Raw genomic sequence first — 16150 nt, forward strand, 5'->3', positions numbered from 1 at the left:
ATATTCAATTAGAATCGATAAGTCCCGTACTTTTCGCATGTCGGACTTTTTGCGCTCATCCCCGCTTCTCCCCGTATTCAATTCCAAATCAGCGAACACGGAACCCGCCGAATTCGGAACATGCGAAAAGTCATGTCACATTTAGGGAAAATCAGCCTGACACCCCCCAAAAGATACACTGACATTGGGGATCACTCTAGATCTGTGGTTCTCAAACTTGGTCCTCAGGACCCCATACAGGTCATGTTTTCCAGGTCACCCAGCAAGTGCACAGGTGTATTCATTACTCACTGATACATTTTAAACGATCCACAAGTGGTTATAATTATTTCACTTTTGATTCTGTGAAGAGACCTGGAAAACATGCACTGTGTGGAGTCCCGAGTACCGAGTTTGAGAACATGTGCTCTAGATAACCCCGAATAGGCCTGCTGAAGGTATTTGGGGTACTTAAATGATCTCAATAGCTGTTAATTAGCGTCTTTGCAGAAGTGGTGAAGAATAGCATTTAGCTTTTTGTTTTCCTGTAAATAAGTAGTCCCAGCAAATTTGAGGTACATGAAAATGGGTGCTAGCATATTTTAAAGTAAGGTATTAAAAACCGTAAAAAAAAACACCTGCCGCAAACACCTGCAATCTTAAAAACAACTGGGGCATACTTGGGGACCCCCCTGGAGTCTATTTAGCTAGTTTTTAAGTTTGTCCCCCAACTTTGTTTTTTTTTCGCCCCCAAAATGAGTACTTTTTTGGGGTGTTCTTAATGGGTTTTTTTTACTTTTTTTGACACAGTTTACCTTTGGGGGCCTGTCCCAAGGGTGCAGGGTGGTTGCCGCAAGTTTGCACCCCAAAACCCCAATTCTGCTCTTTTTTTACGACAGCTTTCATAGGTGAAACTTTTTTGCCTATTCCAAAGCATTGACTTTCCGCACCGGCGAAAAGTCTGTGGTATTGAATACGCGAAAAGTTTTCGCCCGGCGAAATGACGTCACCGCAAAACTTTTTCGCAGAAACTGACTTTTCGCACCTAATTGAATACCCCCCTATATCTAACTTTAGGAAAGAAGGCAAGCAGCATGTGAAATGTGATATGCAGAAATCTAAAGCTACCAAAAGGTGGAGCTCTTTACCAGGCCACAGTACCTCCAGTATGTTATAGCGGGAGTTATCACAGTAATCTCGAACTCCAATTTCAGTCCCCATGTACCATCCACTGAAAGGACATGCAGTAAACTCTAAACCTCCGACTTCTAGCAGCAAGCTGGATACAGCCGGCAATCCATACCACTTCAGGTCCAAGTCTTTAAACCACTCTAATCTGAAGATAAAAGAGAATGTTTTTGGAGGGGTTAACCTGCACACACAAAACCCCGCACACAGAATTACTACTGTAGTAAATATAGGTCTGCAAGTTTATATTTTATAATGAAAAATCAATCTTTGCACATGTTGACAATAACTAGTCTTTTCTAAATGGTAATACAGTATAATAAGCTAAATGAAAATAACTACATGCTTGCTTTTCAATTAGGTCATTGTTTTACATTCCTGCAAATTTGCATCAAAATCTGCCAAACAAGTAAAAAGTAACCTGCTAATGGCTGCTTCATGCATATTTGTTTTGATAACACTGAGATTGATGTATAGAGGGTCATATTAACAATGGGATGGATGGGACTACAACTCCAGGACTACACATAAACACAAGCCCATCATCATGACAGTATGATGATTGTGTTTCTAATTTCCTCACACAATGATGCAAATTTTTACTTTTACATATTTAGGGAGACATCAGGTCTGACAGTGTAGGGGTGTACACGCCCACATGGCACTGGCCACACCCACACAGCACTGGCCACACCCACACAGCACCGGTCACAGCTCCTCTGCTTCTCACAACAGGCCCTTGATCATTGTCAGCTAATGACCCATGTGGCTCCTAATCTGGTCCTAGATGGGAAATCGAACGCAAATCAGTTTTGCAAACATATTTTATGTGTTGTTTCAGAGCTGAGCATTCGCAACTACAGACAATGCTGAGATCTATTCATGGGTCGCATGTCCGAGTACACCTGATGGGGCATAGCTGGGTGACTATGTTGTGTTTGCATATAGGCCACGTCTAGACATATGGACAGAACTGCACACAATAAGGCCTGTACCAAGGATAGTGCTGTTGTAACTGCACACTGATAATGATGATGGCTATTAAGCTAAGCAAACGGATGGGGGAGGTCTGGCCGCAGTGATAAATACATCTCAGTATATGCATATAGTTCTGTGCAGGCGTTGCAGGTCCAATTACAGTCAACTTGCTGTCAACTCTGCCCAGTTGTTGATACTTATCTAATGATTATAACTAGGGGCCTGATTCTGAGACGGACGCTAATGCGATCGCAGCTGCAATTTCATACACAACGCAGCAGTGAAAATATGTTAATGTTAGCAAAGGTCACCCGAGCATAAAGACGCCCACTGCTGCCTTCGTACCTGCGTGCAACGATGCATACCTGCATAAATATCGGTAACATCAACGCACATCTGCGGCTATCTTACCCTTGTGGCAGGTCTGACCTGCTTCAGCCTTGGGAGCTCTTCCGACACGCAGAGCTGCGCATGCACTCAAAGTGGCTAATTTATGCACACCCATGTGACGGCCTTTAAGCGGACAGGCACGCCTGCGGTTTTCTGACCACTCCCCGTTACCACCCCCAAATGCTGACAACCTGTCAGTCACTTTGTGATGGGATCCTCTGTGCGTCCGTAATGTGATCGTGGTGCACGCACAGTGTGGCTTATACGCATACGCAATCTGCGTGAAAATCGCATTAGTGTCCATCTCTGAATCAGGCCCTAGGTGCATTAAAGAAATGAAAGAAATCACAAAATTACACATCACTTTCCCATATATAAAAAAGTGCAGCGCTTCACCCAGATGTTCGCCAAATGAACCAGAAGCCCATTCACAGAGCAATTTTCAGCTGCAACCCCAGGAGAAAATACTGCACAAAGGTGGTAGTGCAGCTTTAAAACCCTGTAACCTCTTCTTTAATGTTGATATTACTAACATTTTGAACATGCTTAATAATTAAAAGTTTATTGAAAAACACATGTCTAATAAAATTGACATTAATGTGTTCTCTCCATAAGAAATTGAGGAAATTAAAAGTCATGTCATGTTTCTGTGACCAGCATAATTGTATCCTACATAAATAACAATAGGTTGTACATTATCACCTATATAACTACATGAACCATAACAAGTCTTTCCACAAAACTGGGTATCATACTTAGGGTGCCGAATTTGAACCTCCATAATCATCTCTGGGGGGATCTCAAAAAGTTCAGGGTCATTGCCTTCTGCTTGGAGAACAAGAGGGAGGATATCGAAACGACCTCTTGGTGCTTTCCAGCCTTGCTGAATGCAAATCTGCCAACACAAATAATCCCAAGTGATGCATTAGTATATTGCTAACAAAACATAAGCTTAGTATTCCACATCTAGGTTTCATATGTCTTACTCTGTAAATATAATACCCTCTGCTTACAGATGTGTCCACATACATGTATCCTCCATGCTCTACAAGCCGCGTTACATATAATGTATGAGCGCTGTGCGACTCAGTAGCGCAGAGCATCTTTTCGTGCAATTTATTCCCTTAAAATGCATCTTATTCGCAAAACGATGTGAATAGGACACACAAGCAGATTCAAAATGATATGCGGCATGTCTATATTTCTGGCTGTGACACTGTAGCTTAGCGTTTCGCATGCAGATACACCCGCAGTCGCACACAGAATTCGCAATGTTTTGCAAATAAAACAAATTTTAAGGGGAAAAGGTAGCATGAAAAGACGCTCAGGGCCCACAGAGTCACACCATGGCATGACGCGACTAGAAGGGCTGTATAACATGCAAGGAGGCTACTGTACATGTATTTGGACACATCTGTACAGAGTAGAGGTTGTTAGTTTACTTTAGCAAAATAAGAATCAGTTGTGAAACCTATGGGTAAGTAGGGAACCAATCATTCTTTCATTATTGTATGTTACCATTGGATACAAATTATTTGTGTTGCCTTATTTAAAATCTATCTAATAATTTGTTCAGTAACTCATACCACCGAAAAAAATACATCTTTTGTGTTGCAAACGACAAGTTACGAACGCGCAGACCAGAGTTTCTCAAATATTTGCATTATCTATCCTCTTATGTCTGGCATTGTGCAGCAATTTATCCCAAGTACCCCCTACAGTGTTTATATTTATTCCAAATATCCTTCACTGTGTAAAAATGTTTTCCAAATAGCACTTTATTCATTACTTTTGCATTAACTGGCTAATTTGAGTTGAATTTAACAAGTGGTAGTACCCACTGAATCCAGTGTATGTACTCCTGTATAAAATGATGACAAGCCCTGATCTAGCCCAACCAACCCTGACATCTATGCTACACATGGGATCACCTCAGTCAGCTCTACATTAGCAGGGTCGCCAAGAACCGAGCCATCTGGCTGCTTGTATCCTGCATAACGGATGATCTGTGCGTTCCAGATCCTGAAGTCATGTTTCCCATCTGTCCTTTGGGGGAAGATAGTGATCGCTGATCTGTGAAGAGACATCAGTGCAACTCCCATTAGACACTGTTAGAGTGGTCTGCGGGGGATAATGTAGTACAGTGGAACTTGTATAGGCATAATATGATACCATAGAAAGTTACATTTATGAAAAGTTTTCCACCTGTAATTGTGAGGAACCTGGACTAGAATATGATAGCTAGACTCTGCTATGGAAAACAGCATCTTTTCTATACAGTTAATGACAGAGCAGTTTTCTTACATGTCCCCAGTAGATCAGGACCTACTGTACTCATGCTCTATTGCTCATGCTCTATTGCTGTTTTCCTTACTACTAGGTATATGCGTCCCATATGTGAACATAGGATGGTCTCACCTGAGGTTGCCTTTGTTGGTGGCATACTTGATGTGATTGCAGATGTAATTATACATTCCATGAGCAGTGGTGCAGTCTCGAGCATCGAAGACCTGAGACGATATAAAGGAACTTATTATCATTGTCCGCAAAAGATGCATTATTTTAACTTTCTGTAGTGCAAGATAAATCTCTTACATAACAAATCCCGAAAATCTAGAATCAATATGGCATATCATGTGTATCATTCATATACGAGGGGAAATGTTTTATGGAGATAGAGACATTACTGGGTCATGTCTTCAAGACTACAACATACGTCAGGAAATAACTACGTGATCTGTTTTCTCAATGGAACATAAAGCTGTTCTAATAGCTAGTGCAAACTGCATTATACAACATGGCATAGCCATGTGATGCAAGTTTGCTTTATTATCAGTAAGATAACATGTTTTCCTTGAAACGCAGCTGCTTGCATTCGTACAGATGATACAATATTTTGTCTACAGGGACAGGAAACACTTTAGCCATGACTGAATCATACTGTTGGGAGAGACCATTTTGTCAGCTGTATGGCATTAATCTTAGGACATAATGTACTATAAGTATCTGCTAGATGCGCCAAAGTTAGGAATGCTGCTGTTTTTGCCAAAACCTTTTATAAACACGGAATTAGAATAGATAACTTATATTATAGTTTAGTTATACTAAATTATTCTTATAACTGAAAACATGTCTTTCAGTTAATTTAAAAATAAATTACGTTTTCACTCAATCCTCAAATTGGTAATTAATGATTTGAAAACATTGTTATATTCTGATCCCTTATGTTTGAAGCATAACAGAAAACTACACCCAAACTAAGAATGTAGAAAAAAAAGTAAAGTGTAGTGTTCTCTTTTCATCTAACATACTTCTATATATACTGGTACAGGTTGAGTCTCCAATATCCAAATATTCCGAAATAAGGAATATTCCGAAATACAGAATTTTTTTGGCATGACAGAGATAATGAAACCTTTGATATTTGATGGTTCAATGTACACAAACTTTGTCTAAGGCACACATTTTTTAAAATATTGTATAAAATTACCTTCAGGCTGTGTGTATAAGGTGTATATGAAACATAAATGAATTTTCATTTCTGTACACAAACTTTTGGTGCATACACACGGTCAGATTTTTCTTCAGATCTGAACGATAACGATTTTAAAAATCATTCAAACGTTCATATCTGAAGGAAAATCTGACATATCTGAACGATGAACGATGCGCGTTCCCGATGGTCAGATAACGATATCTGACATCTGATGTGTTTGCAGTTAGTTTTGGACGTTTTCAGTCATTTTAATGCAGTCAAAAATCGTTCATAGTTCAAAATCGTTGGTCAAATCGTTCATCTGACAAATCTGACCGTGTGTATGCATCTTTAGTTTGAGACACAAAGTTATTGAATATATTGCATAAAATTACCTTCAGGCTGTGTGTATAAGGTGTATATAACACATAAATGCATTCTGTGTGTATACTTGGGTCTTATTCCCAAGATATCGATATCTCATTGTGGTATGCAATTCTTCCAAAATACGGAATATTCCATTATCCAAAATACCCCTGGTCCCAAGCATTTTGGATATGGGAGACTCAACCTGTACTGCATGCAGAGAAACCATGTTACCTCTAGACCAAGCAGATATAACGATGAAATTCCAATGACCACCCATTATTTGCCATTGGAGCTTTTTGCTGATATTAGTCTCCAACTTTTCTGATACATTTGGGAACCTGTACATGTACTACACTATGGGGGAGTATCAATTAAGCATGATGCTCTGATGATATCTTGCGCAATGTGTGGATGGGCACATAGTGGGTAAATGTGTGAGGTAAATCCAACTCATTTTTTACTCACAGGTCTATGGGCTGTGAACAAAACAAGCAAGGTCCTACCTGGATAACACACATACTATTAGTGCTTTTTGGATTTCCCCTTATAAATGACCCGTGACCCCAACAGTGGTGGATTTTACCTATAGGCTGCAGAGCTGCAGTTCCCCCAGATCAAATTTGCCACCACCAGTGAGCCCCTAGTGATTGCAGTGACTTCCCATCAGCAGCACTATCTGCTAATCACATGCTGGACAGGCAGTCTGGACTGCGATTGGCAGATAATGCTTCCAATGGGAAGCCACTCCTCTGCCACTCTGCCAACTCTCATGCTTCTAGGGGCTGCAGACAATGCAGTCCCTAGAAGCCACAGGGGAGAAGGGGGGTGGTGCGCATGCGCAAGTTCCCTTGCCAGCCATAATGGGCTTCTAGGGGCTGCAGCCTATGCAATCCCTAGAAGCTGGGGGCTTGTACGCATGCGCAAGTATTGGTGAGATTCCCCCATACACTCAGATGGCGCTGCGGCTTGTGTGCATGTGAAAATGTCTGCTGGGTTTTGTTTTTTTTTCCCATACACTTTGTCTGTGATGTGGCTTGTGCACATGTGCAAGTGTCTGCTGGGGTCTTTCCCCCTCTACTACACACATGAAACTGCTTAGGCTTAGGCTGGCAGCGCTGCGGGACCCCCCTAAAGACAACAGGTAGGAGACACCACATATGTATATAGGTTGTTAGGAACTGTCTCTTTTGCAAAGCCAAATCACAAGAAGAGATATTGCAAAAGCTGAGTTCCTTGAGGTGAGTTCCTTGATTATATTTCAGTCCTTTCCAGCAACACTTTAGTTCAGAAGTTCCCAAACGTGGTACTCAAGAGTTCAGGTTTTAGTGATATCCATGGTCGAGCACAGGTGACTTAATTTGTTTTAACCACCTGTGCTCAACCATGGATAGCTCTACAAGCTGAACTGTTGGGGTGCCCTGAGGACCGCGTTTAGGAAACTCTGCTCTAGTTGACACTAATTGACTTTGGTCCCACCTGCAGCACCTTGCAGTTCTTACACTCTTTAAATAGCAGCTCTGGACTCTGCAAGGTGTGGGATCGTCAATTGTTATCAGCCTGGTGTGGACTAGGTATCTCTGGATGCCTAGCTGCATCTCTCTATGCTAGATTGTGTCCTTTGAGCTCCTGGTCTCCATGTGTCACCAGTACTACTGCTCTCCCAGAGGTTATGGTACCATTGCTCCGAGTTCTTGCTCTGTGTTCTGCACTTTAGAGCCTATAAACCTGCATCAGTGTTTCTACGCTGGACATCTTGAACACCTGTATCAGTGTTCCTACGCTAGACATCCTGAAAACCTGCACCAGTGTTCCTCTGCGAGACATCCTGAAAACCTGCACCAGTGTTCCTGTGCTGGACATCTTGAAAACCTACACTAGTGTTCCTCCATTGGACCATGGGGGTATCTACCCCTTGGCCAGGATGGCACTCACCAGGTGCGCCGGCCGAGGGGGGGGGCATTGTCCGGTGGTGCCACCCACGGCAAGGGGGTAGAATCAGGACGGAACTGCCAGGACTGGGGTTCCAAGCCCACCCCTGGCTCCTACCCAGTGTAGATGTCCAAAGCCGGGCAGCCGCTGGTGCTTGCCGGCGGCTGTCTTATTCAATAAATATTTGAATAAAGTAGGGTTTTTTTGAGACATGGGGGGAGAAGTATTCAGGCATCTAGAGGTGGGGGAGAGCAGGTACTAATTACCCGGGCCAAGGCTTCCTGGAGGGGCCCGACGGGGTTCCGGAGCTGCCCCCCTCCGCAACGCCGCTTTGCTGTGCTGCAAAAATGTTTTGCGTTTTTTCCCCCCTAAGGGGGCTTGGCCATACCTCCTGTGAGTAGGCCACATCCCCTTCACCCGGGCCCTGAGCGGCTGTCAGCACGCCTGGATGTACTAAGCTCTAGAAAGTGATAAATTGGAGAGTGATAAACTGCCAACCACTCAGCTCCTGTCATTTCACAGGCTGTATTTTAAAAATGACAGGAGCTGATTGGTTATTAGTTTATCACTTTCCAATTTATCACTTTCCAGGGCTTACTACATCTACCCCATGCGCCGCAGGAGCCAGCAATATATGTAATGTTGTATTTATGGGCTATTTATTGAATTTTATTTATTTAACACTGATGCATTATTAAGTGTATACAGCGCTGCAATGTGTTGGAAGTGTTTTCACTTTGTGGATATACTTTTTTACAATTAAAATCTATGTTTAGTTTTGTGGGGTTGCAAATTCCCCTTCATTTGCATGCTGCAGGTGCACTTTATTTTCGTTAAATTCGCTATTCCAGCGCAGACATCCTTTTCTATATTTTGCAAGCAAGTCTCCTTCGTATTTGACAGTTGCAGTGTGAGGGAAGTAGCAGGGTGATGGAGGAGAGGAGGGGCCGGAGTGTGAGGGAAGTAGCAGGGTGATGGAGGAGAAGAGGGGCCGGAGTGTGAGGGAAGTAGCAGGGTGATGGAGGAGAGAAGAGGCCGGAGTGTGAGGGAAGTAGCAGGGTGATGGAGGAGAGGAGGGGCCGGAGTGTGAGGGAAGTAGCAGGGTGATGGAGGAGAAGGTGAGGAAAGAGTGTGTTGGAAGGAGCAGGGTGATGGAGGAGAGGAGGGGCCGGAGTGTGAGGGAAGTAGCAGGATGATGGAGGAGAAGGTGAGGGAAGGAGCAGGGTGATGGAGGAGAAGGTGAGGAAAGAGTGTGTGGGAAGGAGCAGGGTGATGGAGGAGAGGAGGGGCCGGAGTGTGAGGGAAGTAGCAGGATGATGGAGGAAAGAGTGTGAGGGAAGGAGCAGGGTGATGGAAGAGAAGGTGAGGAAAGAGTGTGAGGGAAGGAGCAGGGTGATGGAGGAGAAGGTGAGGAAAGAGTGTGTGGGAAGGAGCAGGGTGATGGAGGAGAGGAGGGGCCGGAGTGCGAGGGAAGTAGCAGGATGATGGAGGAGAAGGCGAGGGAAGGAGCAGGGTGATGGAGGAGAGGAGGGGCTGGAGTGTGAGGGAAGAAGCAGGGTGATGGAGGAGAAGGTGAGGAAAGAGTGTGAGGGAAGGAGCAGGGTGATGGAGGAAAAGGTGAGGAAAGAGTGTGAGGGAAGGAGCAGGGTGATGGAGGAGAGGAGGGGCCGGAGTGTGAGGGAAGGAGCAGGGTGATGGAGGAGAAGGTGAGGGAAGTAGCAGGATGATGGAGGAGAAGGTGAGGAAAGAGTGTGAGGGAAGGAGCAGGGTGATGGAGGAGAGGAGGGGCCCAGAGTGTGAGGGAAGTAGCAGGGTGATGGAGGAGAGGAGGGGCTGGAGTGTGAGGGAAGGAGCAGGGTGATGGAGGAGAAGGTGAGGAAAGAGTGTGAGGGAAGGAGCAGGGTGATGGAGGAAAAGGTGAGGAAAGAGTGTGAGGGAAGGAGCAGGGTGATGGAGGAGAGGAGGGGCTGGAGTGTGAGGGAAGAAGCAGGGTGATGGAGGAGAAGGTGAGGAAAGAGTGTGAGGGAAGGAGCAGGGTGATGGAGGAAAAGGTGAGGAAAGAGTGTGAGGGAAGGAGCAGGGTGATGGAGGAGAGGAGGGGCCGGAGTGTGAGGGAAGGAGCAGGGTGATGGAGGAGAAGGTGAGGGAAGTAGCAGGATGATGGAGGAGAAGGTGAGGAAAGAGTGTGAGGGAAGGAGCAGGGTGATGGAGGAGAGGAGGGGCCCAGAGTGTGAGGGAAGTAGCAGGGTGATGGAGGAGAGGAGGGGCTGGAGTGTGAGGGAAGGAGCAGGGTGATGGAGGAGAAGGTGAGGAAAGAGTGTGAGGGAAGGAGCAGGGTGATGGAGGAAAAGGTGAGGAAAGAGTGTGAGGGAAGGAGCAGGGTGATGGAGGAGAGGAGGGGCCGGAGTGTGAGGGAAGGAGCAGGGTGATGGAGGAGAAGGTGAGGGAAGTAGCAGGATGATGGAGGAGAAGGTGAGGAAAGAGTGTGAGGGAAGGAGCAGGGTGATGGAGGAGAGGAGGGGCCGGAGTGTGAGGGAAGTAGCAGGGTGATGGAGGAGAGAAGGTGAGGCAAGAGTGTGAGGGAAGGAGCAGGGTGATGGAGGAGAAGGTGAGGAAAGAGTGTGAGGGAAGGAGCAGGGTGATGGAGGAGAGGAGAGGCCGGAGTGTGAGGGAAGGAGCAGGGTGATGGAGGAGAGGAGGGGCCAGAGTGTGAGGGAAGTAGCAGGGTGAAAGAGAAGAAGGTGAGGGAAGAGTGTGAGGGAAGGAACAGGGTGATGGAGGAAGGAAAGTGCCTGGGATGTGGGAGAAGGTGCAGGGTGATGGTGGAGAGGATGTGGCCAGGTCATGAGGGTGATGGAGGAGAGGATGTGGGTGTGGGGCAAGAGGATGATCAGTAACTGATTAACCATTAGGTAGATCAGACTTCAACCTAGGGTACCAGGGCTTGGTTGGGCACCAACCTTCCCTATCGGGGCATAGCAATCATGGACTACTTTCAGATGCACCCAGCTCCTCCCAGTACTTTCAGCGATGTGACACAGCGGCATTGGCAGATGTCCCCATAGACTATAAGCTCTCACAAGAGAGATCCTCTATCCACATGTATTACTCACCTGTGCCATAATCTCCTCCTCCTTAGTATTATTGTGCAATCAGTGGCTCTATACCCAGGGTTGAAGCTATGCTTCTGTCACCCAGGGCAAAGTCAGCTCTGCGCCCCCTGCCCCTCCATCCCTTTGTAACATTTTCTTATATACCTTATCAGACCATCCAGATGCCCCTTCAGACTCCTTCATACGCCCTTATATGTCATCACACTCTGCCACATGCCCCTTATAGGGATGTAATCAGATTACCGACGGCCGGGATGCAGGCCGTTGTAATCCCAACAGTGGAAGCCCGACCCGGGACTAAACATAGGTGCCAAAATCCCGACGCCTATCTTTAGTCCCACACCGAAATCCTGACAGTCAGCATCCCGAAACGAAGGTAAGTGGGGACAGGTTAGGTTATAGCCGCAGGGGGGGAGGGTTAGGTTTAGGCACCCCTGGGGGGACTTAGGTACACCCCGGGGAGGGTTACGGTCAAGCACCACAGGGGGGAGTTAGGTTTACAGTGCGGGAAGGGGAGGTTAGGGTTAGGCAACACCGGGGGGAGGTTAGGGTTAGGCAAGACTAAGGGAGGGTCAAGGTTAGGGGGGGTGAGAGTTATGGATGGTATACTTACCACCCCTGTCGGGATCTTCAGTTATCGGGATGCCGCTGTCGGTTTTTGAACCGGCTATTGAGCCACCGTTATTTCATATTGATTCCCTCTTATATACCATCAGAACATATTGAGATATGCCATCAGACACCGCATGTCCACAGGCTACCCCTCCTCCACATTTAAGGCTGCTTCAAAAATCTCCCAGGCTGGTTTTCCATCCCTATCTGCCCCTGTACATGTGTCAGCTGATATACCATATTTCTAAATAGAGAAGAGCTTTACCTGCAGTTTGGACCACTGGATTCTCCCCACACAGCGAGCAGCATTGCGCCAGGCGTGTTTAGCTCCATATATAAGCTCAGTGTCTCTGAGCTGATAGGTATCTGTGGTTTCAATCTCATTTTTCACTTCTTCTAATCGTTCTAAGTGAGCTTTGGAGCCAAATCTTCAAGACAGAAATAAATAATAGTTTATTGATCCACAAAATATTTACCACAGGTGTAAACTTGATGGAAATCATATTGTGATTAACATTAATTTCCCTTCTCCATCCTGTTTAATTTGATTATAAATTAAAAATCATCTACATATAAACCATAGTGGCCAGTCAGCAATAAGCTTTTATATGTCTATGGCAGCTTAGATGATTAAAGCAAGTGTCCAAATGGTTCCTACTGTTTAGTGCAGGCTCAACAATGTCAGTAAATAACTCTTTGTAGGTGACAACTAGCTGTACTAATGCTCCTCTCTTCATAAACAAAGGCAGAAGCAAGATTTAATTTTATGGCAAAAACAGGAAGGGGTGATGATTGAGTAGTTTTGATTTAGTTGAAGCCTGCAAAGTTTTTTATAGCTCTGCAAAACAGATGGATCTTTCTCTGTCTTGCAGATGTGGGTAATAGGAACCAGGTTTTTGCACAGTTTAGCTACATCTTCTGGAGGAAGTAACTAAATGAATATTACTAAAAAAAACAAAACAAAACAATTTAATTAAAGACAGATCAACGGTTTCCCCTAATGTCATGAATTATATATCAAATGCAGAGTTGTCAAAATTACATAATAGGTTTTAAAGGGAAATTTTTACTCCTAGCAAATGCATTTTCAGATGGATACACAGATGTACATTTCAATCGTGGACCAAAAATATGTCTGCTGAAATAGACCACAACAATGCATGGTGGTAAATTGCTTAATTTTTAAAATGACATGGATTATTTGTACTTCAACCTTAAAACTGCCATGTACTAGAGAATACCGTTAGCTGAATACCTTTTAATTGAAGTGTAATATTGGTCGATGAATTCCTTGGCAAGGGGAAGAAGCTGTCCTTTAGGCCGTTCATCTTCTGGCTTACGGACATACTGTGGAGGAGTCATGACAGCCCCCATACAGAGCTGTTCTGTACAAGGCGTAGGCTAAAGAAACAAATATAATTAAATGTGTGAGAATTATATTGCAGCTTTATTTTAATAATCATGTGTGTGTCATCATATATATATATATATCATATATAACACCTATTATCGCATGTCTGATAAATGTATATATTTCTGAATTCATACTGTGTATAAATCTTTACTCCCCTTGTTATCTGTTGAATGCGTGTTTGCCAATTTCTTATAGTTTTACTGCCAAAGTTATTTTTATGCTATTTTGAGCCTGTTTGTATGCTCGTGTCTGTGTTTATTGCTAATTTGCACCTGTTTACAGACTGGCAGTGGTGATGTGTAACTTACCATGGAAGCCTTGAAGTGCAGGGTGTCATGCAGTATGGTGTTTGTGTCCCAATTCTTCACTTTCAGATAACGAGGACACTTGGAAGGACTTTCATTCACCTGGCTCTTTGCAGGGGACTGTCTCCCGGAGGCAGAAACCTGGAAATGAGGGAAACATAGAATGCCAGAGCCACAGGGGAAGGAGAGAAGAGATCAGGATGAGCCATAGAGAAGTTCTAAGTTGTATACTGTATATCTGGTTGGCAGCACAATGAAGCAGATATATTAAGCCAAATGACAGAAATAATTAATTCTCCACAAAGACACCGATATCATTGAATAATGGACAAAAAACCTGCAATGAGTTAAATGAGTTTTTATATCCTGTTTGATTTCTTAAAGAACTTACAGATTCCAAGTGATGAATAACTACTTCATCAAAGCCTCCCAGCTCCCATCCTAACTTGTTTTACATGCTCCTTCCTCCCTGTTTACCCCATCTGTGTCACAGCTGTTAGTCTACCCCTCCCCTTTAGAATGTAAGCTCTTACGAGCAGGGCCTCTACCCTCTTGTGCTTCTCCTTAGTTTACTTTCACCCACTACTTACCCCCCACCAGGGCACCTAACACTTGGTTGCTTACTTGGTTGCATATCTAGGTGTTATGGTTACTAATGTAGCAATGTATATTATCTATGTCCTTGTCCTATTCTGTACTGTAAGTCAGTTGTCAAATTATTTGTTTATGTACTATGTAAGGCGCTGCGGAACACTTGTGGTGCCATATAAATAAAGGATAATAATTAATAAATGTGTATGAATATTAACTTTTCATGAATGAGTCACCTCACAAGTGGACTAGAGTGCCAGCATATGTATCTCTCTATTAACTACTAAACCTAGGAAACAAGTTAAACAAATACAAGCAGAGACTTATCCCCACAGAACTGTCCTGTTATTTTCTGCAGCTGAGAACAAGCTTTGTAGCCTATTACCAGCATTCTATATTCTGTTAATGCTTAGGCTACGACAATGTGCCCGACTAAAGGCCCCCATACATCTGTGTTGTATTGACCCAATTCCCAGATGCCGGGGTCGGGGCTTCGGTGAAATCTAACATTTGAATTCCATGATTTGCCGATCATGAACAAATTATGATCATGATCTGTAAATCGGGGATTTTTAACATGAAGAATTTCACCGATCCCCTGACGGATAGACGCCGACCGGCACTCCAGACCACCGGATCTGTGGTTCCTGTCAGATTGGGGAATCAGTGAAACATCCGCCTGATGTATAGGGCCTTTAACACTTGTATACTGGCTAATGAATGTAACTAGGAGTTCTTTTGAAATACCATAAACTAGACATAAAGGAGTTGATGCAGAGAGAGTGCAACACCATCATAGTGTATCTTGTGTTATTTCCCTCTGCGCATGCTCGGAAGCAAATGCAATCATAGATGGGATTGCAAATCTGCACGCATATGGCACTTACAATGCCTAAGACTAAGGAAGTGGACCGGGGAAGGCAAGGGGCATTCTAACACAGGCCAAGTAAAGGGCACATTCACCCAAATAAAGCTAATATAGATCAGTAGTCACCTGCATATATACTGTACTTGTTAGGATGCAAATAAACATTAAGGATTACTTGTTGTAAATATGCACATATGCTGCCTATTCAGAGGCAAACACATCTCATGATGCTACATCATTGTCATTTACACTAGTTGCCTTAAATAAAATAAAAACTACTAGTAGTCTAAATAAATGTACAGCAAGAAATATATAGGTCCATAACCAATTATCAGTGATTAGGGTATTCTGGGTGTTTACCAAGATTACCAGTCAATGTCGGGTTAAATTGAGCTAGAACAGCCTAACTGGTGACCCAAATAGCTGTGTGCATGATCAGATGCACATATACATTTGTGAATGTTGTTCGTAGCTATGTTGAAGTCACTTTGGATTTAGATTTGTGCTTCGCTTTCCCTGTATACAGCAACATGCAGTTTAGATTTAGCAGCCCTCTCAGTATGTACTGTTAACTCTCAAAGATTAAAGGCCTCAGTGTAAATTGTACTAACTTATGAATAAATCTGGAATACATGGCTCCAGGTGCTTACATTATAGAGGCTTATCTCTTCAGCCCTTGTTAGTCTCTATCATGTAAGACGTATTTTGTTGTTCTATATATAGTATCCTATATATGAAGCTTCCCCACCTGGGAGCAGAAAGTGCTGAGAGGATGCAGGAACCTCTGTCAGGTGAAGATTGGTCTGCGCCAAGTATTTTACGCTTGAGGATATTTATTGATGTCCTTTTATGAAATGTATGTGGTAAAACAAAATGGACGCCAGCAGGTTTGAGGAAATGGAATTGTTATAAACAAGAAAAGATGCAGGTGTTTTGTAG

At 43.9% G+C, this 16150-nt stretch overlaps 1 protein-coding gene across 1 annotated transcript in view; it reads right to left on the bottom strand.

The window, feature by feature from the left end:
* The window catches only part of NOS1 (nitric oxide synthase 1), a 101806-nt gene that overhangs the window by 48307 nt on the left and 37349 nt on the right, over window positions 1–16150 (bottom strand). The window contains exons 3-9 of the mRNA XM_088449102.1: window positions 13756–13893; window positions 13289–13434; window positions 12299–12461; window positions 4954–5045; window positions 4467–4608; window positions 3291–3430; window positions 1141–1315 (exon numbers count right to left, since the gene is read on the bottom strand). Of these exons, the coding sequence (XP_088305228.1) occupies window positions 1141–1315; window positions 3291–3430; window positions 4467–4608; window positions 4954–5045; window positions 12299–12461; window positions 13289–13434; window positions 13756–13893 (996 nt within the window). The remainder of the gene's footprint in view (window positions 1–1140; window positions 1316–3290; window positions 3431–4466; window positions 4609–4953; window positions 5046–12298; window positions 12462–13288; window positions 13435–13755; window positions 13894–16150) is intronic.

The sequence above is a fragment of the Taudactylus pleione genome, unplaced genomic scaffold, assembly GCF_031769625.1.
Source record: "Taudactylus pleione unplaced genomic scaffold, aTauple2 ptg000479l, whole genome shotgun sequence".
In the NCBI taxonomy this organism is placed as follows: Eukaryota; Metazoa; Chordata; class Amphibia; order Anura; family Myobatrachidae; genus Taudactylus; species Taudactylus pleione.